At 29.8% G+C, this 25,485-nt stretch overlaps 2 protein-coding genes across 4 annotated transcripts; one reads left to right on the top strand and one right to left on the bottom strand.

The window, feature by feature from the left end:
* The first annotated feature begins 521 nt into the window (after positions 1 to 521).
* Positions 522 to 4,791, top strand: LOC112746971 (B3 domain-containing protein Os04g0386900). Of its 3 annotated transcripts, none has more exons than XM_072218441.1 (6): positions 522 to 895; positions 1,000 to 1,059; positions 2,557 to 2,699; positions 3,196 to 3,433; positions 3,831 to 3,978; positions 4,496 to 4,791. In XM_072218441.1, the coding sequence occupies exons 2-5, from the start codon at positions 1,026 to 1,028 to the stop codon at positions 3,839 to 3,841; spliced, it is 426 nt and encodes a 141-aa protein (XP_072074542.1). In that variant the 5' UTR covers positions 522 to 895; positions 1,000 to 1,025; the 3' UTR covers positions 3,842 to 3,978; positions 4,496 to 4,791. The 3 variants fall into 3 exon arrangements, with proteins under 3 accessions (XP_072074542.1, XP_072074541.1, XP_029148196.1); XM_072218440.1 differs by having other exon boundaries at positions 3,196 to 3,521; XM_029292363.2 differs by lacking the exons at positions 3,831 to 3,978; positions 4,496 to 4,791 and having other exon boundaries at positions 3,196 to 3,787.
* LOC112746961 (G-type lectin S-receptor-like serine/threonine-protein kinase At1g11300) lies at positions 4,307 to 10,498 on the bottom strand. The gene is made up of 7 exons (XM_025795064.3): positions 9,031 to 10,498; positions 8,291 to 8,416; positions 5,721 to 5,875; positions 5,415 to 5,625; positions 5,075 to 5,315; positions 4,816 to 4,966; positions 4,307 to 4,720 (listed from the first exon to the last, which is right to left on the bottom strand). Exons 1-7 carry the CDS (start codon positions 10,358 to 10,360, stop codon positions 4,412 to 4,414), a joined length of 2,523 nt encoding a protein of 840 aa, XP_025650849.1. The 5' UTR covers positions 10,361 to 10,498; the 3' UTR covers positions 4,307 to 4,411.
* Positions 10,499 to 25,485: the final 14,987 nt, after the last annotated feature.

Below are 25,485 nucleotides of genomic sequence, written 5' to 3'. Positions count from 1 at the left end.
CTTTAGTAAGGTTTTAATGAGGCAATAATCCTAAATGGGCATCTAAAAAAGAGTATTGTGATAAGAACGAACAACGTGGATGCCCATTCCCATTAAAAACTCACATTTTCAATGAAGGAATGATATTAAATGCATGTTGAAATTAAGTTTCCAATATATGTATAAATAGAGGCCTTTACCTATGAGGGAAATACAAGCACTCAAATAATAACCAAATGAAATTCTCTCTCTCTTTACTTTTAATACTTCTTTCTATATATATATATATATATAATTTTAATGTATATATATAAATCATTATTGAACTAATTATATTAATGCTAGAATCTTCTATTTATACATCTTTATTTTATATTTAATATATCTTTTATTTATTTTACAACATAAAATAGGTAAAAAATTAGAGAAATTTTAATTTTTAAAATTTAAATTAATTTTAATTATAAATATATATCCTACAAAATAAGAATATATTTTAATTAAAAAATAATTAAATAATATTAAAGGGCAGACCAAAATCTGAATTTTGTTGTACAAGTTACATTTTTCAATTATCAAATGCACACATTCCAAGTCTGAACTCTCAAATATTCTCAATCGGTTTTCTCAGTTATGCTCACCTCTTTACTTGATGCATCCATCTCTTCATATAGAACTTTAATCTTTCTATTTTCAAATAGCACTCAAGTAACCGTTGAAAATATGGCTGAAAATATCTTGAAAATATGCATCTGAACACGCAACAGCTGGATTCGCGGGAAGGGAAACTCGCTGTGCTGCATGTGACTGCCTGAAACACGAGAAACCTGTTATAGTCTTCAGCAGCACAGGAAGCACCGCGACGTTGTAGGAGGCGGCTTCAGAAAGTTTTGGCGCGTTCTACCTGTTGATAACGGTATTGGCGTTTCACATTCTTGTAACCTAATTTGTCTTTTAGAAAATCAAATTCTTTAATGAAAGTTTTGTTTTTATACTGAATAATTTTTTAAACCTCCATAGTTACACCGTTGCCCACCGCCTCAAGCATGAGTTCTCCAGGATCATCCTCAACCTCAAGAGGTAATTTTTATTTTTTATTCTTTTAAAGTACTTTTTGGAATTTGAATTGAGCGGTGATATTGAGATTTTAAATCTCCCTTTTGTTTATATTTTATACAAATTGTTGAGATTTAATAAAATAACCTGCTAATCAAGTTAATGAATTTTTTCTTTCATTTTTAAATAGACTGCATGCCGTGATGCTCTCCCTTGTTTTTTTTTTAATTTTATTTTGTAATCTTTTTTATGACTTAGATAAAACTAAATGTATGCTCGAAAAGCAAGCGCACTGTTAGTAGTTTAACACTTAAACAGAACCTTTTCCTGAGTTGTTGCCAATAATTAGTGTGTGGGAAAGAAGGCTGAAATTATTTATTTGGTTATTGTTAAACAGCTTTGCCCATGGAATTTATTTATTTATTTAAATTATTAATGGTAAACAAATTTGAATATTGGGAACAAATTGCGTTTTTGTTGTACTTATGAATGTTCAATTTAACAAAATGTTAAGTGTAAAGATGTTCCCAAAAGGGCTTTTGGTTTATTGATGTGGGTTCCAAAACAGGACATAACATTGTCCCTTCCCCTGATTACCTCTCTACTTGACCTAGTGAAGCTGTCTTTGGGACACAAATACAGAGATAATAATTATGCAAATATGTTTTATATTTTACGTGATGTGGGAGTTCCTAATTTAAATCGGAGTTTAATGCCTTATAACCACATAATATGGCATATCTAAAGGCTGAAAGAATGGTAAATCAAGAACTTGGTGAGCAAAAGCATTCTACAATACCACTTGATTTAGTAGAAAGTGTACTCCTCAAAAGCAAATTGATAAGAGGGGAGTGAGTCCATGTATCACAACTTGCAAAAATTGTTGACTTTATCATTTTTTTGTCCTTATAAGGGGAGCCTTTGAGCAACGGTTGAGTTGTCTCCATGTGACCTTTTGAGTTCAAGTCGTGGAAACAGCCACTAATGGAATTATCAGGCTATGCTACGTATATTACACCCTTTGGGTGTGACCCCTTCCCTCCATCCTGCATTAATGCGGTATGCTTGTGCTCCGCTGGCAACCCCACCCCCCCTGCCACCCGGCACGTCCTTTATCTTTTTCTTTCCTGAATCTCATTATTTTAGTGACTGGTATACTGTTTGTATTTTATCTTTCTTTTTTTTTGTTCTGTTTAATCTATCATCTTTTTAGGGTACATAAGCCATAGGTAATAGAGACATTTAGGTTGATTAAGGGAAAAGGTTATAAAACCATGATGTGATTGAAATTGGTAAAAATAAGTTGTATAGAGTTAACTGTTTTGGAAGTGTTTTGATAATGCATCTAAAGAATAAAGAACTTTAACGTGGCAAAGTTGGAAACTAGTCTCCAAGGAAATAGGACTAAGGGAATTAGTAAAATTATTTATGGAATATAGACTCATAGTTGGAAGGGTTGTGATCCGATGAAATTATGTATGCAACATTTAAATCTAACTTCAACCAACTCAAATTTTGCAGTTTCAGTAGAAGAGCAAGCCCCATTGCCAAAGCCGGCTGATCCTGCAGCAAAATTATCAAGCGATGAGATTGCACCACTTTCAGGAAATCCATTCTTTCATGTAGTTCTTTCAAAATCACATGTTCGTCGTAGTTGTCTCATGGTAATTTCACATTATGTTATAATTTCATTTGCCTCTTATATAGTCAGAGAAGATTAAGAAGTCGTATGAATGTCTAAATTTCTGATGAATATCAATCTTCCACGTTTCAGAATACCATTTCTGTTTAATTTAAGGTTATGAATTAGATTACAACGGATGCATGTTTGCACTTGATGTCTTCAATGGAAAGGATAAGAATACACAAAATCAGGATGCAGCAACCTTAATGTTGTGCTAAGACTGACCCTAAAACATTTTTTTCTTTTACATTTCGATTATTGCTTCAAATTTTTAATAGTCATTGGAGCTGAATGCACTTGTTCTTTCAAAGGTCCATTTCATGTATAGGGATTTTTTTTTAAAACTCTACTGTGCCTGTTGAGCACATGAAAACACAAGACAATTTAATGTTTGTGTTAGCTATAAAATATTTATTCTCTTCTTATACACTTCCAATAATAAATTAATCATGTTAAAATCTTATATTGGTAAATAGGGGCCATCAAAGGACTTAGTAGATATACTTCCATTTGCTGAGGTCCCTACTGTTCTTAAGTGTGGAGGTGAGAGCTGGGACATGGTGTATCGTGGACATGCTCCGGGTCGCAAGTTCTTCGATGGAGGCTGGAGAAAATTTGTCAAAGCTAATTGTTTGGTAGAGGGAGATGCTTGTGTTTTCGAGCTCATGGCAAACAGTGATGAGAAAATTGTCTTTGAAGTTCAAATTCTCAGAGGTGATGTCCCCAAAGTGTTTTTTAAAAGGGATAGAATTGGTGAAAGTGAACAGAAGCCAATTGTCATTGACTAGTGAACCGCAATATGGTATAGTATTGCAGGGTTTCTTTTGGTGCTTAGGTTGCTGCAACTAATTGTTTGGAATATCTGTTTAGTGAATGAATGCATTGGAATATTTTTGTATATTGTGTTGTTGACTTGCTCTAGATAGATAGTAAGTGCTTGAGTATGCAATGTAAAATATGTTTCATAAATCAAAAAATATGTCATCATAATAAGTATACTCGGTTATTGGAATAGCTAAATTTGTTTGGGATGTCTTTGGGTATGAATTTGATTTTTGATATGGGGAAGATGTGTTAAGCAATGGCCTAATATGCCCTTTATTTATTTTAGTCTGTTTATAGTCGCAACTATTGTCATAGTCAACAAGGTGGAAACTTCCAAGAAAAGACTTAGAAATGGGAGGCCGGGCGATCCTGCCGGTGAACTGACTGTACCTCAAACCAGCACAGGGGAATGCTTCGAAATCTTCGGCATTGAGGTATCCTTCAGTTCCACCATGATCTATTTGACCTTGCAATTGATGCTCTTACTAGCAAGTCAGACAAAACACCAAAGTGTTTTTTAGTTTGGTGATTTTAACTTCTCGTAACTGGCCATTACAGGCTTCTTCTATCATGCTTTTTAAGTGGGGATTTATTTATTTATTTTCTTTCATAGTTATATAATATCATAAATTCACCTTTTTATGAAGAATTAGCTTAGCACTATCAAATATGAGCAGAGAAGTTTAGTGCATCAGAAGTCAGAACAGATCTTGCTTTTGAAATCACTCAACATTCACCAACCAAAGTATTTTAGCCTAGATGTTAATATAAAACTTCATATTCTCATCATTAATAGTTGCACAAAAGAGAAAACAAAAGATCAATACTCAGCTTGAAATCTCATGAATTCAATTTGCACATATTATATTATCTTCCTTCTAATTCAGTAAGAGTTACATTGTTGTTTGAGCTGGATTGGTGACTTTTCTGAGAGGATTCTGAACTGTGCAGCTTTTGTTTGTGGACAAATGCAACTTGTCCTGGTGGAGGAAGATGGGTAATCTCACTTATTAGCATCAAAACCACAGTGGATATAGTTGGTCTTTCTTTTGTCAATTCTTGCACACATAAAAGTCCTATGTGTATGCACCTCAAAATACTTTTCTCAAAGCATGGATCCATAATCTCTGGATCTGTTAATGATATGATGTTATTTTCATTCCATAGTTTCCATGCCTTGAAAAACACAAACAAAACTTTGTTAATATGAGTATAATAAATGAAATTGAAACTGTTTGTAACTAAAAGGTGGTAGAGGAACAGTGACTAACATATCCAACAAGGCTTAGTGATTGCTGATGGTTATAAAAGCTGGTGTTTCTTCGTCCGCTAACAATCTCTAGTAACAAAACTCCAAAGCTGTAGACATCTGATTTCTCTGAAAAAAGTCCTTCCATTGCATATTCGGGTGGCATGTAGCCGCTACATCCAAAAAGCGAAATGCAATAAGTAAGGAAGTAACTAATTAAGTATTAAATAGCTCAATACGTAAAGATAATTATGTAAAATAAAAAAAAAAGGATAACATACTAGGTTCCAACGACTCTTTTTGTATTAGCTTCGTCATCTTCACCTCCTCTAAAAATTCTAGCTAAACCAAAGTCTGATATTTTTGGATTCATCGCATCATCCAACAATATGTTGCTTGCTTTAAGATCCCTATGTATGATTCTAAGTCTTGAATCTCTGTGAAGATAAAGTATACCACGAGCTATTCCTTCAATTATGTTGAAACGTTTCTTCCAATCTAAGACTTTTCTTTGCCGCGGATCTACAGAATATGACAAACAAAAGCTATGCTTAAGTTGAAGGGAAACTGGATGCACATAAGACCTAAGAGTATAATACTAAGAAGGATGGAAGAACCAACCAAAAAGAAAAGCATCCAAACTTTTGTTTGGCATGAACTCGTAGACCAACATTTGTTCGTCGCGTTCGACACAACAACCAAGAAGTCTAACAAGATTGCGATGTTGAAGTTTTGATATAACCACTACTTCGTTCATAAATTCTTCCAACCCTTGTCCAGACGCTTTGGATAATCTTTTCACCGCGATTTCTTGTCCGTCTTCCAAATGTCCCTAGAAGATAGTTAAAGTCTTAAAGATGTTCAAATATATTGATTTTTGCAGCATAATGTGAAGGATTATTGGCATATCTTTGGGTGAATTATTACCTTATATACTGGACCAAAACCTCCTTTCCCAAGCATGTTTTCAGCATGAAAGTTGTTTGTAGCAGTTGCAAGCTTTTCAAATTCGAATAAAGGTAGTTCGTCGAGTTTCATTTGTTTTTGTTCCCCGGCATTACTCTTTTTTAGAATCGGAGTTCCTGAAACTTTCATTTGTAAGAAAGAAAAATCTACATTCTTGAACTAAAAAATTTAATGAAGTCTACAATACACACAAACAAAATTAATGAATGTGCTTCTTTCACGAATAATAATTTTATTGGATATATGAAGTTGAATGGTGTTTCCAATTTTTTATTATATTTTATTCATGTGTGTTTGTTTGAAGTTGGACTCTCACATTCTCTAAAAGAGTTTCAGATAGGTGTTTTATGAAAAAAACAAACAAACCGATGTAGTAAGAAATTAATCATCATTAAATTGATGACTTTATCATATGTGAGTTTTATTGTTATAATTTAGATTAAAGTGTTTTTGTCTCTAATGTTTGAATTAAATTTTAAAGTTGTTCCTAATATTTAAATTGTCATATTAAGTCTCGAACGTTTTAAAATTATTTTAATATTGTCCTGCTGTTAGTGATCTTTTAACAAGTTGACAGTAGAACAATATTGAGATAATTTTAAAACATTATGGATTTAAATAAAACTAAAATGTTGGAGATAAAAATGATACATTATATTACTTTTAAAAGAATGATCAAATCAAAGAAAATAAAAATGAATTTTAACATAATAAAATACATTACAAATTCAAGATTTTTATTCATTATGAAATACTTGTAGAATGATTAGTAGATAAATTTCCAGAAAAAGAAAAAAAAATCATATTTTCAACTTTATTTTTAATTTTAAAATAAATTTAATTTTATCTTTCAATAATATTAATTTTTTTACCGTACTTAATTATTCGATTATTTTTTAATCATATTACTATCATATTATTTTTTAATCATATCTTAATTATTTTTTAAATTACCTTTAATCATATTACTATCATTCAAAATGAATTTATTTTTAAAAAAATTTACTCTTCAAAATTTTTACTCATTATAAAATACTTGTAGGATGTCTAGTACATAAATTTGCAAGGGTGAAAAAAAATAGCATGAAAAAATATAAATTATACTTTTTTATTTCTAATGTATTGAACTTCTTTATTTAATTTAAGTAAACTTTATTTTTAACTTTGAAATAAATTTTAATTTTATTCTTCAATAATATTAATATTTTACGTTAGATAATTATTTTTAATTGATCTAAATAAATTACTCTTAATTACATCATTTTCATTCTAAATAAATTTATTTTTTCAATTTTACTCTCAATCACATTATTTTCATTCTAAGTAGATTTATTTTTGATTAAAAGTACATTTAAAAAATAACTTGAATAATTATCTATCATAAAAAATTGATATTATTGAAAAATTAAATAAAAAATTAAGTTTAATTAAATTAAACATTAAAAAAATTTAGTATATTAGAGACAAAAAAATATAATTTATACTTTACTGTATATGTACCATACTTTTTTTTTTCCTTTCCTAAGAAGTTTATCTATTAGCTATTCTATAAGCATGAGTAAAAAAATTGAATTTGTAATATAATTTATTCCATTAAAATTCACTATCATTTTATTTGATTTGGTAATTATTTTAAAGAGTAATATATCATTTCTCAATGTTTTTGTCTTATTTAAGTCCATAACGTTTTAAAATCGTCTTAATGTTGTCTTGTTATCAATTTTGCTAAGAGATTACTAACGACAGGACAACATTAAGATGATTTTGAAACATTAGGAACTTAAATAAGACGATTTAAATATTAAAGATAATTCTGAGATTTATTCTAAATATTAAAAATAAAAATAATATTTGATTCTATAATTTAAGAATAATTAAATTTTTATTTTTTTATTTTACCAATTTTCTCATTTTAGTGAGGTTTGATGCATATATTTTATATACTAGTGGATTAATAAGTTATTACAAATTAATTCACAATATCTTTTCTATTATTCTAGTAGGACTAGTAGTTATATAATAAAGTAATTATTTATCAATATCAGTATAAAGGCATAATGATAACTGACAAGAATAAAATGTTTTTATTAATATGCTAATCTAGGAATATTTTAACAAAAATTTGATGATAAAGCTATATTAAATTAAACTTATCTTTAAATAGCATAAAAAAGTTAGTAAATAACATATACCAAATAAGAGGACAAAGATATGCATACATAGTCTACTCGTAAGTCATAGGCAGCTGTAGTCAGTAGTCAATACTCACACTACCACCCCAACAGTAAACCAAACATGTGATGAAGTCTAACTATTCCTAGTCAATTCTTTATCACATTACCATTATCAAAAGTCTTTGTCGCACTATATTGAATTATTGTTCAAAAATACCTGATTGACACAGCCAAAATTATGTTCATGCGCTATATGTGAACCATGTATTTAATCAGAAATACATGTTATATTATATGGAAAAGCCAAATTAAATTAAACTGTTTTGGATAAAAACAGAAAGTGGTAAGGTTACTTACGAGTTTGTTTAGCAGTCCATTTTTGCCACATAATGTATGCACAAATCGCTAATGCAGTTATGCCTATCACCCCAGCAACAATTGGGATCATTAATGGCTTGTTTCGTCTTCTTCCCTTACTTGTAGCTGCAAGGTATTCAGCATATGTATAGAAGGATCAGAGAGCCAAAACAAGCTCATATCAACTTTCAATATTAAAAGTCCAATTTAATTTTTGGATTGATAATTACTTCTCTTTATATAAGAAAAAATATGTATTGAACATTTAGACCTTTGTATTATGTGCCAATACTCACTTTATCGGTTACTAATTATAATTTAATTTTATCGTAATTGCAACTCCAATATTCAGACCTTTCTATGTTCATACTCACTTTATCAACAATCCCCTATAGATCTGACTCCCAATTTCAATAATATATATTCAGACTACTAACCTGTACTCTTAAATCATTATCAGAATAACATATACTATTGAATAATTCAAATAACATCTCTCAATATAATATAATATAATAGACATCTTAATTGATATGAAAATGTTCTAGTTTCAGCGCAGCTGTATAGCTCATAAAATTTTTCCAGACATTTTTTTTTTTTTTTTAATCCAAAACACAATATCAGAACCAATTCAACCAACCAAAGCATTGGCGCACACCTTTAATTTGTATTTTTATCAAGATTCAAATAATTATTTATCACAACTAATCAAAGAGATAATAATAATAAAAAAAACATACCAATTAGTTGAGAATAAGGGACACGCAAGAAGAGATCAACTCCACCATAAGGGAACTTCTGCAAATCAATCAAGTCTCTAATCCAAAACATGCATCCAACATAAGAATCATAAGCATAAGCCAAACAAGAACAATTGGCCAAACAATTCGTTTTGCACTTGTCCAAATTAGCATCAGATCTCTCAGCAAAATCCGGCACTTTCATATTATTAAACACCTTAAACCCATCTTGTTGCACTTCAACTCCATTATTACTATTATTGTTCAAATTCTTCAACCTAACACACTGAAGCTGTGCCTCTTTCTTCCTCACACAACCACTAGTCCAATTTTTCTTACTCCATTCTTCCAAATTCCTTGGCTCAAACCCTTCAAAACAGCTACAAATCGGTTTGCTAGATGGATCACAGTTTCCGAATGGCCCACACGTGCCATAAAAATCACACTCATTTTGAAAAACTTCAAACGTCACATAATTCTTCTTGTTCAAGAATCTTGCCAGCCTAAGCTTTCCATCAAAAGTCAACGAGAGAATACCGAATTCGGCCGGATTAGCAAAACTGTAAGTTAGGTAATCTGTTCCGTCTGGATCATGGTCCAGACGCCAGCCATAGAGATACTCTGTTAGCATCCTCGGAGCGCCAAGGAAAACCCGGCCGTTCCATGGACCGGTTCGCCAATACGGTTGAGTTTTCTTGTACCAGAAGAAAACTTCCGGAGCGGCCAACCGCTCCAGGCTCCCGGTGAAGTCCCCAGAAGAAGGATCCGTGGGGGATTTCCAAGAAACATACTCAATTTTCTTGCCTGTGAACTTGTTGGCTGCGATTTTCATAGTCGGCACGGCTGCGTCCGCAGGGTGGTTGAAACTGTCCCAAACCGTTTCTCCAGTGTTGTCATCTGTCAGAACAAGATTACCGTTATCTTGAAGTTGAGCACTTGAGATATTGGTGACATTTTTAGTTGAGAATGTGAGGTTTGTTGACCAAACTATATGTTTTCTTCCGTCCATTACTACGATGTTACCATCCTTGTGAATCTTGATAACCCCTGAAGAATTTTTCACGGGTTGATCTCTGTTTGCTATCCATATGATGTTGGAGTCAGAGAGGTACCATATTGCGGCGTAGCGATTTGTTGAGTTTGGAGGGCTGAAGAATCCGAGCTTGAAGTTAGTGTTGTTTGAGGTTATTGTGTGATTTTCATTGATGAACATGGTTGATGTGATTATGTCATTGACAGAGCTCAAACACAAATGGATGCTGCAAAATATGAATAAAGTAGTGATGAACAAGAAGGAATTGGTATGAGTTTGATGACTTAGAAAACCCATGAAGAATTCTAATGTAGTAGAATTTTGTGTGGTTGAAGTGATTAATAATAGTACTAGTTTGGATGTGCTGAGTTTATTTCCATGTTTCCTACAAAATTATTGGTGTTGAATTCTGGACTTGTTGACCGTGGTATATCTATTAAGCTTTAGTGTTTTATTTATTTATTTATTTACGTGTTGGGTTAAGCCTGTTGGCTTTAGTTGTGTAGGAGGTGTCAAATATTTTATTTTTTTATTTTTCAGCAAAGTTAATAAATTAAAAAAGGATAGTGCTAGGGAGTCAATGGCTTAAGTGTACAATGTGTACAATGGGCTAAACCTTTGGTCTAAATAAAATGAACATCACTCACACTATTCAAAATAACCATCCGAGAATACTAGGGATAATAAACATCTCATCCTAAAAACGTAAGTTAATTTTGGAGTTCACCAAAGATCGAACCCTTGACCTTTCAGATCTAGAATTCTAATACCATGTCATGAACCCACTCATCCCAAAAGCATAACCTGACAGGACAATGTAACACTAATGGTCATATTTCTAATACTTGCTAAACCTCCATTTTTAGACCATTGGCTCCCTATACTTTTCCATTAAAAAAAAAACAAGTTTAATCACCCGTGTCATGCACGTAATAAGATTAAAATTATAATTTTAAGTTGTTATGTTAAATTTTATTTTAATTATAATAATTTAATTAATAAAAGAATAACTTGTATGCGTTGTTTTTTTTTTCTTAATATAGTGTTAATTGTATTAACTATAAAATAGTTATTTAATCTACTTTTTTCAATAAATCAAACATATATACTCAATATGACCATAAATAAGCTAGTAATTCTTAAATCTACCAACAAAATTTTATATGTTTATTTACTGTGAAGTAAGAAAATATCAAAATCAGCTCAAAATGAAGAACAAATTAATAGAGAATCCTAATGCAGAAAGTTTTGTAATAAATAATAAATAATTTAAACCTACTGAATAACAATTCAATGCTATCCTTTGATACCTGCAAAATATATACATAAAACAACACTGTATCAATGTTTGTATATAAAATTATATGATTAATGTAATTATAAAATTGTTTGTCAAGAGAATAAAATTATACGAATTTTTATGATAATTTTAATATTCTCAAACTATTAATGTACAATAAGAATTCATCTATTAGTTCCTAGAATTTCTAAATTTTTTTAAGTGATAGTAATAAATTTTAATAAATAAATAGATTTAGTAAGACATTTTGTTATTACCTTTTTATTATAGACTCTCAAAAACTTCTCTATATACCACATTCATCGTGCAGTTATTTTCCAAGTGTTCATAATCTTGCAACAGCACTCGCATACCATATTTACTCGTTACCCTTGATAACGCAACATACAATTGACCATGGGTGAAAATTGGCCTTGAAAAGTAAATTCCAACTTTCGATAGAGTTTGTCCCTGGGACTTATTTATTGTCATTACAAATGACATAATAATTGAGAATTGTCTTCTTTGAAACCTGACCGGCAATGTTTCATTATTTGGAATTAGATTCAGTCTTGGGATAAGAACAATACTTCCAGTTTTGTTACCAGTTAAAGTCTTGCATTCTATCACATGATTTTCCATTCTTCTAACTTGCATCCTCGTTCCATTGCACAAACCATTAGTTTAGTCTATATTCCGCAGCAACATAACAGGAGAACCATTTTTAGATAAGTTGTCTTACTCTTGTCAAATTTGGATGGAACTTTTCATAACCTTATAATCCTTGCCTTTATTTTTCAAACATTTTCATTACATAGTCTACTACAGGTAATACTGTTGATAGAGTCATAGCTTGTAGCCATTAAGTATGAAAAATAAAGAGAAAAAAAATACAAATAAGGTACGAATTTTGTAGATAAAAAATAATTGAAACAATCGACTATTACGACTTATATATATATATATATATATATATATATATATATATATATATATATATATAAATACTAATTACAAATGATATGAATTTTTAATGGAGATACTTGATACTAATAGAAAAAAATTATATAAATAGAAATTATTTAATTTCAATTTCAATTTCATATAACAAAACAGTGGTTTTCAAAAATTATGGAATCTTTTTTTGACATATGTATTATGCCATACGTATAAATTATACGGGTTATTATATAAATTCATATATATGCATAACAAAACAGTTTAATATTATATATTTTCTACATTAATTATATGCTAATATTTTGAAAAAAGAGATAAAAAAAGAGATATATAAATATATATAATATTACTGCTATATATAAAGCAGTTTTATATTGCTTTAATTATAGAGACTTACTATAATTATATAAAATTTAATTTGAGAAAATAATTTTCCTTGCAATAAATAATATACTAAAACTATTAGTATATTATTTTCTTTATGGTTAATTGAATTTATCAATGATTTTTCCGTGTAAATCGTTATTACCCAGTTTTTAATAATTACTTAATATACAAAATTTGAAATTGAAAATTGTTATTACTATTAACTGGTTAATTGAGTAATAATTGTCAAATTATTAAGGTGCAAAATCATTGATTTACTCAATTGATTTCCATATATTATTTATATTTCAAGTAATAATTTGAAATTATATTATTTACCCAGTTAATAATACTATTATTAAAAATTATTTTTTGCATTGATTTTTAAATCAATTATTAAATAATTATTTTTGTTAAGATAATTGTTTATAAATTATTTCAAATTATATTTTGTTAAGATATAATTATTTAGATTATTACTCATGACACGGGTATAATTTTATTTTATACCAATTAATCAATTATAATTATATGACACGGGTGTAATTTTAATTTCATCTACGAATTATTTTTCGTAATAATATACAACATATTATTTACTGTGATAATTTGATTTGATTGATTTCTAATTATTTACGTACATAAATGATTAAAATATATAACATAAATATCGTAATTATTATAATTCTATGATATAATTATAATTAACATATTTTATCATAATTAAATATTGATTTGATATAATTATAATGAAAATACTTTCCTAAAATAATATAATCTACTATTATTCATCCACTAATTATTTGGCAACAAACCTTAATATGATTTTTTACATCTTCGCTATGGGAAATAACTACTTAAATATACCAAATAATATGTAACATATTACTATCAGTATAAATTAAGGCACAAAGACAGGATTTAATTAAGGTGATTGAAACTTTCACCAAACAGAATATGATCTCAATAGAATAAAAAAAGATACTCGATTTTGCATTAATTAGCTAGTCGAAAAAATAACACACTCATTCATTATTCATGTTTTATTATATTTTTTAAATAATATATAGAAAACATATATCCTGTGTATAAAAATGTGACTATTAGTAATTTTATTAATAAACCTTTTTTTAAACTATTACTAATTTTAATTTTAATAGAAAATATGAGGAAATAATTTCGCTTGTCATAAATAATATACTAAAACTGTTAGTATATTATCTTCTATATGGTTAATTGAATTTATCAATGATTTTCCCGTGTAAATCGTTATTACCCAGTTTTTAATAACTACTTAATATACAAAATTTGAAATTGGAAATTGTTATTACTAATTCAATTAACTGGTTAATTGAGTAATAATTGTCAAATTATTAAGGTGCAAAATCATTGATTTACTCAATAGATTTTCATATATTATTTATATTTCAAGTAATAATTTGAAATTATATTATTTACCCAGTTAATAATACTATTATTAATAATTATTTTTTGCATTGATTTTTAAATCAATTATTAAATAATTATTTTTGTTAAGATAATTGTTTATAAATTATTTCAAATTATATTTTGTTAATATATAATTATTTAGATTATTACTCATGGCACGGGTATAATTTCATTTTATTCCAATTAATCAATTATAATTATATGACACGGGTATAATTTCAATTTTATCCACCGATTATTGGCAAATAAATTTTATTCCAATTATAAATAAAATCTATTTTTATTGGCAAATAAATTGTCTTTAGGTCAACGATTTAATATATGTAGTTTCATTTTTTGTCAAATATAATGAAAATACAAATAGAGAAATAAAGGATAAAAATAAACTTAATAATATCTGACACTACTTCATTTTATTAAATTATTTAAAAATAGCACATCTACAAAAAATAATCGTAATATGTAAATTAAAGCAATAATTTAAAATTCTATAATTATAAATTAATCAAATACTAAAAGTAAAATCAAATTACCTAAACAATATTGAACATATTCTAGTCCTTAGTCACGTATAGTATAGAATCATTCATGTAACGACAACCAATTGAAATAACATCGTAAGTTTCAATATTTAGAATTCGTGCAAAATCAAACTATCCTCTTGTTAGATAAGCTTCATCATCCACTATCCATGCAATGCGGCAAGGTATAGAATTGACACACCGAGCAACCAAACTAACTCTTATTCCCCTCAATGGCATTGCATGCATGCAAAAGAAAGCTAGTAATTTCTGAAAAAAATCAAAATATGTTAAAAATTATTCTAATAATGAACAACTTAAACTAAGAAAATTTAAATATATTACTAATCGTTGAAATTGCATATCTAAATTTGTCACGAATTTAGCAAAACTGAATTGAAACTGAGGAAGTTCAATTTCATTATGTGCTCCACTTCGAAGATTTTCAGGCAAGCGTAAAAAGCATGGAGGGGATGGAACTTGAACTTGCCCTATAAAGTTCCGTGGATGCAATTCCTCAATCAAAAATCGAGCTCCTCCTAAGAAATCTAACTTTAACCACATTTCATTGGGTTGGTCATAATAGGTGAGTAGATCCAACCATCCTTCGGTAAAGTAGAGACTATTGCCTCTTCTTTGAATGCTTACATCCATATAGTTGGAATGCGAATCAGTAAAGACAACTCGATGAGGTATTTCATGGATGTGATGCATTGTAAATGATTGTGGCAAAAGACGATCGAAATGGAACATTAGACGATAAGAATAACTTAGAGTAACAACAAATAAAAAATTATCAAAAGAATAATATAATAGAATGAGTATATGAAAAATATTATAAAAAAATTATAAATTGTACCTTAAAATGATCAACTTCAATAAAAAATGAAGAATACATTCTTATTCTATGAAGTAGTAAAAAAAACACTAAATATAAAATTATGAATTGACTCTCAAATTTAGATTCATGTACCACAGGAAAACACTATATATAGACTTTAGTAAAACAAAAATAAATATGTAAATTATCTATTATTAAGGTAATTTTTTAATAATGCATTAAATTTTGATTTGATACAATTATAACGAAGATATGTTTCTAAATTAGTATAATTATATATTATTCATTAAATATTAATTACAATATAATTATATTAAAGATATTTTTTATAAAATAATTTAAAAAAATTATTTGATATACGTGAATCGGGTAACAAAGATTTTTTATTATTATTATTACTATTATTGATATTATTATTATCATTAAAATTATTAAAAGTATTTTTAATTGATAATTGATAAGTAGTTTAATATTGCATTAAATATTGATTTGATATAATTATAATGAAGATATGTTGCTAAATTAGTATAATTATATATTATTCATTTAGTATTAATTATAATATAATTACAATAAAATAATTTAGAATAGAAAATTTTTTTTATTGGTTTTGGAGGGAAACGGAGGCATGAGAGATCGACACGTCACCTTTAGTAGTTGGGGGAAAACCCAATTTTAATATATTAAGTAGATCCTTAAAGGCAGTAGTGACTTATATATAAATAATTTAAAATAGTGATAATTTGATAATTAATGTATGATTATCTTTAGTTATTTTTTTATTATTTTTATGAATTTTTTATTTTAATTGAGATTTTTGTGCTTTAATAAATATTTTTTAGAGTTGTTTCGTACATTAATTTGTTTGGTAAGTTGTTGAAAGATTTTAGATAAGAACAAAAGAAAAGAAAGACAACCAAAGAAGTTTCTGGAAGAACCAAGGAAGGTAGCATATAAAAGGAAGCAACCTCCCATGGAAATGCAATTCTTTCAAAGAGAATTTGTAGATGCTGTGAACCTGGCCTCTTCATATTTCAAGGAGCATAATTTTAAGTAGAGAAATCCAAATAAAGCAATTACAAAGGTGTTAAAAAGTTAACATCCAAAATTTTAAAACGATATATATATATATATATATATATATATATATATATATATATATATATATATATATATATATATATATATATATATATATATATATATATATATATATATATACGGACGTTCATTTTGGGCCACGAGCGACCCTCACATTAGAGCTCGTAAAAGCAGCACGAGAAAACTGGTGTACCGCTTGCCTCATGCTATGCACACCAGCTTCCTTCCTTCCATCGAAGGTGTAGCAATTGCCACACGCTCAGCAATATGCCCCACGCTAGCCGCACACCCAACAACTTTCCAACACGCCACTTCTTCCTCTCCGAGCCTTTCATTGAAGGCGTGGCACTTCCCCGACGCCCATGCACGCTATGCACACTTCCTCCCAGCCTCAAGATTCCTTCGAAGGCATGCGATGTGCCTGATGCCATGCACGCCAGCCCAAGCCTCCGTTAAGGAGTGTGTCAAGCCGTCCACACCAGCCACACGCTGGGTCAACTCTCCAGAAAAATTTCAAGAAGGCTCCATCGAAGGCGTGTCACTTGACACACGCCATCCACACCATTTTTACCTTCCACTAAGGGACATGACACTTGTCTCACCCCAACCTCCACACCAGGCCTAACTCCAGAGAGAACTCAAAGTTGGTGCATTGAAGGCGTGCCACTTGCCTCACGCCTACAACAAGCCATCAAGTGGACGTGCCACTTGCTCCACGCCCTTTACACGCCAAAGATTTTCTGGGAGGTGCACAACAAGGGCTTCCAATCACTCTCAAGCCCAAGATTAAGTTGTAAGTCCATGGTTTTTAATAGAATAGCTCATCAAGTTTTAAGCTTTAATTATAAGGAGAATCACTTTTAGTTGGAGATTAATTAAGAAAGATATGATTTGATTCTGTTTTGATTTAATATGAATTTGAATTTTAGATTATTGTTTAGAAAAAAAATAATTCGTGGGAACTATTCCAAAGACAATCACTTACTTTAGACAATAGCACATTTCACAATCCTAGCTTTTGTTTTTACTACAGCATGAGCAACTAATCTCCTCTATAAGGTTAGGAGTTCTGTTGATCTTTTTTATAGATTATTAATTTAAGTATTTTATTTTATTTGAGGTTTATACATTGATCTATTTCATGATTAAATTTTTATTTTTTATCCCAAAGACTAGAACTCTTGGAAAATATTCTAATTCTATTTTGAATTCTAGTATTACTTTAAAAAATTTAATATTAGAATTAGCTTGAAAACTCTTCTTCACGACTTTTTGATTTAACTAAGAATAGTGTTTCAATGAGTGTGCGACATTTCATAATTTTCAATTGCTCCAATTTGAGCAAGTGACATATAATTCGCATTAGAAAATTTTTGGAAGTTATGCTTTCTTATAAGTTTCAATTGTTTAGGATTAGTTTGGAAAAGTGACATATAATTCAACCTAAGAACTACTTTTGAATCTTATTTGAAATTAAATCAGATTCGTGCTTAACCTCTTTTCTTAATAAATAGAAGGATTGTTTTTCTAGGGAGTGAACATTGCTGAAAGAAACCTTAACGCTCTCATCATCATTTTTTATTCACTCCTTTGTTATTTACTTTAATTCTCTGTTTACAAGTTTGATTCCTCATTCCTCTATTTTAATTTGTCTAATTAGAAGTGATCAATTAATTATTGTTTGAAGGTTGTAGAAGGCTTAGAGAAGGAGGGGGTTGAATCTATGACCTTCTTTAATGTTACTAAAATAACCCTTTTAAAACAAACTTGCAATCAGAATCTGTTTGAACTCAGCAGCGAAAAATTTATGAGACCATTTCATTTTGTCTCATGAATATCAGAAAATAGAACAGAGCAGGAAAGAGAGAAGCTGACACCATCATGTATCCTAGTTCAGTTGCCTTGTGCAATGCAACCTACATCCAGTCTCTACCACAACAGTAGTGAAATTTCCACTATAGTTAAAGTATTACATACAATAATTCCACAGGATTGACACAATCCTTTCACACTTAACTTCTAACCTAACTTGACTTGGTTATGCTAATACCTAACTCTTCCTCTTAGTGCTAACCCAACTAAGAAAGAGATACCTCACAGGTACAAGATACAAGACACATAATCTACCTAAAGAAATCTAAAATAACTCTAAATTTTTCTCTCAAGTGTACCACTCAGCCTCTTTCCACTCATTGGCTTTTACTTGAGTTCTCTCATTATGCTTTTTCACTCAAGAAATTACAGAAAGATAAACATTAAAAAGAAAATTACAATCTGTAAAACATGAAAGAGATTAATGCTTCAACAACCTCTTTGCTATGTGATAAACCAGATTTGCTTGACTCTGATTTAGTTCCTCATTCTGGCGGAATACTTTTTTGAAAGAAAACACTGTCCAAGTTGATGAACTCTCTTAGAGAAGACTTCTCAGAACATGAACTTCAAACCCTGGTTATCTCTCCTTGACTTCTGAATAATGAGAAATCTCCTTTTGTATCTATTTGTTTGTTGTTGAGTTGCTCTCTCCTAGGTCAACACTCGAACTTTGTGCTTCACCAACTCACCACATCACTTTTTCCAGTTAATACTCAAATTTGGAACTTTGGTTCTGACCTTCTCTTGTTGACCAAAAGCCACAAGATAGCAGAAACAAAACATTTTCAATGGTAAACCTGGATCTTGGCCATTGAAAAATTACTTGGTCCCCAAGACATAATTTTAACCGTAGATACACAGCAGTATAGAACAGAAATTAACTTTTTCATGTATCCCAAGATAGAGTGGCAGAGAGTTGAAGATGAAGAGAAGAAAATGATATGCATGTAGAAGGAAATAAAATCACTTTTAGCTTCTGACCTCTTCTTGATACAGATTGATGTGGGTGATTAGACTTCACCCTTTCTTACTTAACCTTCTCTTTCTTGCTTCTTTGGTGAACGACTTAGGAACTAAGCATTTTCTCTCTCTTTCTGATTTCTGACCAAGATGAAAAGTGAACGTTGCTTTTGGTGAAAACAAATGAGAGGGATCAGCTTGGAGTGATCTATACGGGCTTGGATTGGTTTTGATTCATGCAACCCGTTTGATTTTCTTGGTCCATCTGACTTCATTTCTTTGATTTTTTTGGACTGTTGTTGTTTTTGTAGCCTACCAGCCTTGTTTATATTTTTCATTCAATTTGGGCTACTACTTTGTATATCAATTTTGGCCTACATCACTAAACCAAAATAATAAAAACTAATTGGGTAATTAACCCAATAATCTAATATTTGTCATTATCAATTATGTTAGTTAATTTCTTAATTCAACATTATTACTTAGTCCATTATTCCTCCTGAGAATGATAACTCACTCACTATAGTGTTACTTGATACGATTTAGTGCACTTACCGAATTTTAAAAAATATCCATCAATAATATATTTTAAAAATTGTAAGTTAAGTATACTAGCTATCAAATGAGTCACGATGAAAACTAACCACTAAATAACTCAATTAAAAGTTAGTGAAAAGAGTATCTTCATGTTAAATTTTCATATATAACCACACATGTCATATGTGATTTCTTATCATTAATAACTTTATAATATATTTTATTATTTATTCATAAATATTAAATTTCTTATTTTGCAGAGAGTACCAAAATAATTTAGTTAAAGTATGTAATATTTTATTAATTTATTCACTAAAATGTGTTGTATGATATTATCTTTTTACAAGGAAAAAAACTTTTTTTTTCTTAAATAAAGAGCTCTTTCTTTCTCTACCTCTCTCTTTTGTTCCACCTCTGTTACTTAAGTATGTGTGGTGCGAATTTTTGAATACCACAACTTACTAACAAGTGTACCGGGTCGTACTAAATAATAATTCACAGTAAATGAGTGTCGATCCCGCGAGGAATAATGGATTAAGCAAGAAATAATTAATTAGCCAATCTAGTTAGACAAGTTGAAACAAAGGGAGTGATGTTCGAATGGAATAAAAAGTAATGAATTAAGAAAAATAACAACAGACGGTTGAGAAAATGGTTTGAGAATGGAGTTAAAGTTTTGGAGATATTTAAATATCCAGATTAATAATAATTGTTAACTAGCTACCTTGATCATACAATGATTATGTTCATAGCAAACCCAATTGATTAAATTTCTATTTCTAAGCTATTCAATCTGTAACACCCTTGTTATTAGAATGTCACGCTTTTGCATGCGCCACTCTGATAGTTTAGGTATTACGACGACTATAAACATATTTAATACTAAAATAGGAGCATGTTTAAAACTTAAAACCGTATACCTTTTCAAAAAACTTTTTAGTTGAAAACATAAATACATACTTACAAACCATATACAATACTTACAAAAAATATATATATACATAATATTAACTTACAAGCATTACATACCACAATTACTATTCCTCTTACAAGATTAGTAAGAATAAAGACGAGAAAAAAATAAATAATTAAAATAATACACAAATATCGAATAAACAGAAAACGAAATAAACTCTTCATAACTTTTTCGTCTATATCCTGAAAAGAAAAAACCTGTAGGAGAGTGAAAACATTGTCCTCGCTGGTTCTCACTATAGTGTTAGAGAATTGCTATAATAGGATACGTAAAATAAAATGGTGTTCAAGGTATAATGATCATTGCTCGTCTTATGTATCTTTTCAAAAATTAAAGATTTACATTCAAAAATCCAAAATTCTTTTTAAAAGAGAAATCCGTTAATTCTTTAAAATTCAAAACATTTTCCTTTTGTACAAAATATTAAAAGTTTTCCTAACAGTATAAATGACCAATATGTTCTAAACATAGGTTCATTAAGTCTATACTGAACCAATAGTTTGATTTTTAATTTCATATTTTACTAAACCACAAACACAAACCAATCATAAATTCCGACCCATCACATAATCTATCATAGCCTCAGGTCCAAACAACTCAATCAACATCCAATTCACCATAATCCAACCAATTTCAACCACAAACACAAATAAAGAGGTTCAAACACAATCAAAGTAGTTACATCAAGTATAGCAATTAGTAGTTAAACATAATTATTCACATAGGCAAACCAATTACAATATGCACACCCAAACAACGTTACATAGATGCATATGATAAATGTGTGTCCTATTAGTTGTGATATTACATTATCGGTTCAACTGCTAACTCGACACATCCCTATGAAAATGTTGCCTTTCAAATAAGAAAAATAGTAGAAATATTAGAAGAAAATTATTATTTAGATTAATAATATTTTAAATAAGAAAAATATTAGAAAGTCAATATTCTTTAGATTAATATTTTATTTTTATATTATTAGAATTTAGGATTTAGAATTTAATATTTAGAATTTTGAATTTATTAAATATTAGTCAAAAATAATAAATTTTGTTTATTATATGATATTACTCTTGAAATAAATAAAAATGTCACTTATACATGCCACCTATTACAATCATTAAATATGAAAAAAAACACACACATGAATAAATATTATTTTTGTCTCTAAATTCTGAAATCAAATTAAAATTGTCCCTAATATTTTTTAATTTAAAATGGTCCCAACATTATAATATCAAAATTATTCTTTTTAACAAATTTATCTTTTATAAAATTTGATAATTAAAAAAAATATTATATTCCTTCTACTCCATTACCTCCTTCGCTTTCCATCTTCACACACACACATGCACAATCAAAATTGTCCCTAAATTTTTTTAATTCAAAATTATCTCCAATATTATAATATTAAAATCATTCTTTTCGACAAATTCACCTTTTATAAAATTTAATAATTAAAAAAATATCCTACTCTTTCTACTCTATTACCTCTTTCATCTTCCATCTTCTTCCTTCATCTTCATCTTCCTCTATCACCTCTTTCATCATCCATCTTCTTTTTTCATCTTCATCTTCTTCCGAAAAAATCTCTATCTTCTATGTTGATTCTCAATCCAATCCCTCCATTTTTCCTATACATTATCATTGGTACATTTCAAAGTTCACCAACCAACACTGAATCCTCCATGTGTACGACACCATTTTTTATGGCTTCTCTACGGTCTTCACGGACGACCAGGTTGCATCCATAAGCCAACGCCCTTCAATCCTTGTTGTTTTTGAAGAGCGCCATTGCCAACTCCACACCACTCGCTCCCTGCAATTCCTTGGCCTCCGCAACCAATGTGGCCTATGGTTAGAGTCTGATTATGGCTCTAACATCATCATTGGAGTCTTTGATACCGGTGTATAATCGAAACAATAAAATTTCTCCGACTTGAACTTTGGTCCCATCCCTAGCCGTGGAAAGGTGTATGTGAAAAGGGAGTGAAATTCTTTTTCAGAAACTACAACAAGATTAAGATAAAGATGAAAGAAGATGATGGAGGATATGAAGGCGGTGATGGAGGAAGATGAAGATAAAGGAAGATAATGGAAGATGAAAGAGGTGATAAGATAGAAGAAGGGCATTTTTTTAATTATCAAATTTTATAAAGGGTAAATTTATCAAAATGATGATTTTAATACTACATATAATGTTGGGGGACCATTTTGAATTAAAAAAATAGAGACAATTTTGATTTTGGTCTCAAATCTTAGGGAGCAAAACAATATATATATATATGTATCACTATACTATGGTGACTAAGCAAATGTTGATAAAATTAAAGTCATATTTTTTTAAGTAATAGTTTTTAAAAAAGTTGTTTAACAAGAAAAAAAACGTTACTTTAATTTTAGCCACATTTTTTAAAATACTATATTATAGTAGTCACCATAACATAGTCATACTCATAGTTATCAAATCCGGCTCGACCCAGCCGGTTCGACTGGAAATTCGGTCACCCAGCCACTTAGCCTAGCCGAGCTACTCATTGAACTGGCTATGCAATGAACCTGGTGGAACTCCGTTCAACTCGACGGGTTTTAGTGAAAACCAGTGACCCGGCCGGTTAATTTGACCCGGTCCGGGTGGTGAATTTTTTTTTTTTAAAATCATATTGAAACAACGTCATTCCACATTCAGCCCCCTCCCCTTTCGTTGATTTGACCCTTCCGTAGGCTCTCTGTCGTTTGAGTTCTACACTCAGCAGTCCCTCACAACCTCACCCTCTCCCTCACGGCCGCACTTCGTCATTCCGTCGTCTCTCTCCTCACCTCGTCGTCACTCTCAGTCTCGGCCTCACCTCGTCAGCGGCAGAAAGTGTTCATCAAGAAGCATATCTGCCTCTACTCTCTCAAGTTAATTGGGTGGTAGTGGTGGTCGTCAGAAAGCTCAGAAAGCGTTCATCAAGAAGCATCTCTGCCTCAGTGCCTCTAATCCCTCAGGTCAGTTGCTGTTGTATTTAAATTTTAGAGTTGTTAAACCTGAGCATATTTTAGTTAGTATTGTTATGGAATCTGGTGGATATTTCTGTTGCATTTGATTTTTTAGAGTAGTTGTTGAATCTGGCTGAATTTTAGTTAGAGTTGTTCTTGAATTTGGTGGTTGCCGCTGTTGTATTTAGTTTTTTAGGGTTGTTTGTTACTGGTTGCTGTGTTGATACAGAGTTGTTGCTAGTTGCTGCTCTTGTATTTACTATGTTTTTTAGAGTTGTTGTTGTTTGTTGCTGGGTTGTTTAGAGTTGCTGCTTGTTGAATAAGTAAACTTTGGTGGAATGGTGGTGGTTGCTGTGTTGCTTAAAAACTGACTTAAGTAAATCTTTTGTTGCTGAAAATATTTTGTTTCTTTTGCTAGAATTTTAAAAAGGTCTTCATCTTAAACACCATCAGAAAAGCTACCATCTCAAGAACAAGCATCATTAGCAACTCCTACCCCTGACCTTACCACTAAAAGAGTTTATAATAATATAAGAAAGACTGATCTGCTTGGGGTCATTGTAAATTTTTCAATCGCTTGAATATTTTAATTGTCAGTTGCTATTACAAATTATTTTTGATATTAATTTGTGGAAAATACACAAATATAGATCAATTAAATTTGGAAGATGACCAAGATAATGATGGACTGAGTAACAATGCTATGGAAGATATGGATGCAAATCAAAATGAGAAAAATATTGATCAAGCTCTAAATTTGTCCTATGAAAATGTTGATGCCGACTTTGAGCTCACCTCTTGGACTTGATTTACTGATTGTGTTATCTTTCACTTGCTCTTGTTGATTTAAATTGAGAACGTATTTTGTACTAGAGACTAGTTTATTATCTTTTTTTTAGATTATTAGTTATGTTTAAAAGTTAATATTAGATTATTAATGTTTGTAAAGACTTGTATTTTAAGTTTTAAGATATTATTTTAATTTTATTTATAATTTTATATTTTCTTATTATGATCGAATTAACCTAGTGTGGTCCACTGATTGAACAATGACCCGATGATTCAGTCATATAATCGGATTAATTATCGATTCGGGTCTGAGCAATATGGTTATACTAGAATAACCCTATTTTATTTGGAAGTCAATATGTGTATTTGCTTCTAAATCACTTCTGTAAAAGGAAAATAATAAAGTAACAAAGAAGTCAGTTCATTATAACTTCATTCGGGGGGCTTACAGGCCTTTCAGGTTGCATAAATTGATTTTGTAATACTTAATCTAGTATTTTATTTATGTTGAGACTATTTCGGTTCTAAAGTACTTTTATTTAATTAGTAGCTCTAAATAAATAAATAAATAATACTCGTTCAAGTTTATAAACATTAATCATCTTTATCTGGTTGAATATTTGGTTTAAAAAATCCTAAGTCAACAAGGGACAGTCTAGCTATCATTAATTTTAAATGGGTGTGACGACTTTAAATTTCTTGGCTAAGTACAATTATTTGTCTGAGGAATATTGGAATGTAGCACGTTATGTCACGTCGTTGTTTTATATTTTAGAGGGCATACCA

The sequence above is a fragment of the Arachis hypogaea genome, chromosome 2 (assembly GCF_003086295.3).
Source record: "Arachis hypogaea cultivar Tifrunner chromosome 2, arahy.Tifrunner.gnm2.J5K5, whole genome shotgun sequence".
Lineage (NCBI taxonomy): Eukaryota > Viridiplantae > Streptophyta > Magnoliopsida > Fabales > Fabaceae > Arachis > Arachis hypogaea.
The sequence above is the reverse complement of the archived record's forward strand: the minus strand, read 5'-3'. Positions and strand labels throughout refer to the sequence as shown.

Bases quoted from the DNA above. Each gene is read 5' to 3' on its own strand.
- LOC112746971 (XM_072218440.1), top strand. From the start codon at position 1,026: ATGAGTTCTCCAGGATCATCCTCAACCTCAAGAG. The intron at 1,060-2,556 runs GTAATTTTTATT...CAAATTTTGCAG, and splicing joins ATCATCCTCAACCTCAAGAG to TTTCAGTAGAAGAGCAAGCC. The intron at 2,700-3,195 runs GTAATTTCACAT...ATTGGTAAATAG, and splicing joins TTCGTCGTAGTTGTCTCATG to GGGCCATCAAAGGACTTAGT.
- LOC112746961 (XM_025795064.3), bottom strand. From the start codon at position 10,360: ATGGGTTTTCTAAGTCATCAAACTCATACCAATTCCTTCTTGTTCATC. The intron at 8,417-9,030 runs GTATGTTTTTTT...AATACCTTGCAG, and splicing joins CCCTTATTCTCAACTAATTG to CTACAAGTAAGGGAAGAAGA. The intron at 4,967-5,074 runs GTATGTTATCCT...TTTTGGATGTAG, and splicing joins AAAAGAGTCGTTGGAACCTA to CGGCTACATGCCACCCGAAT.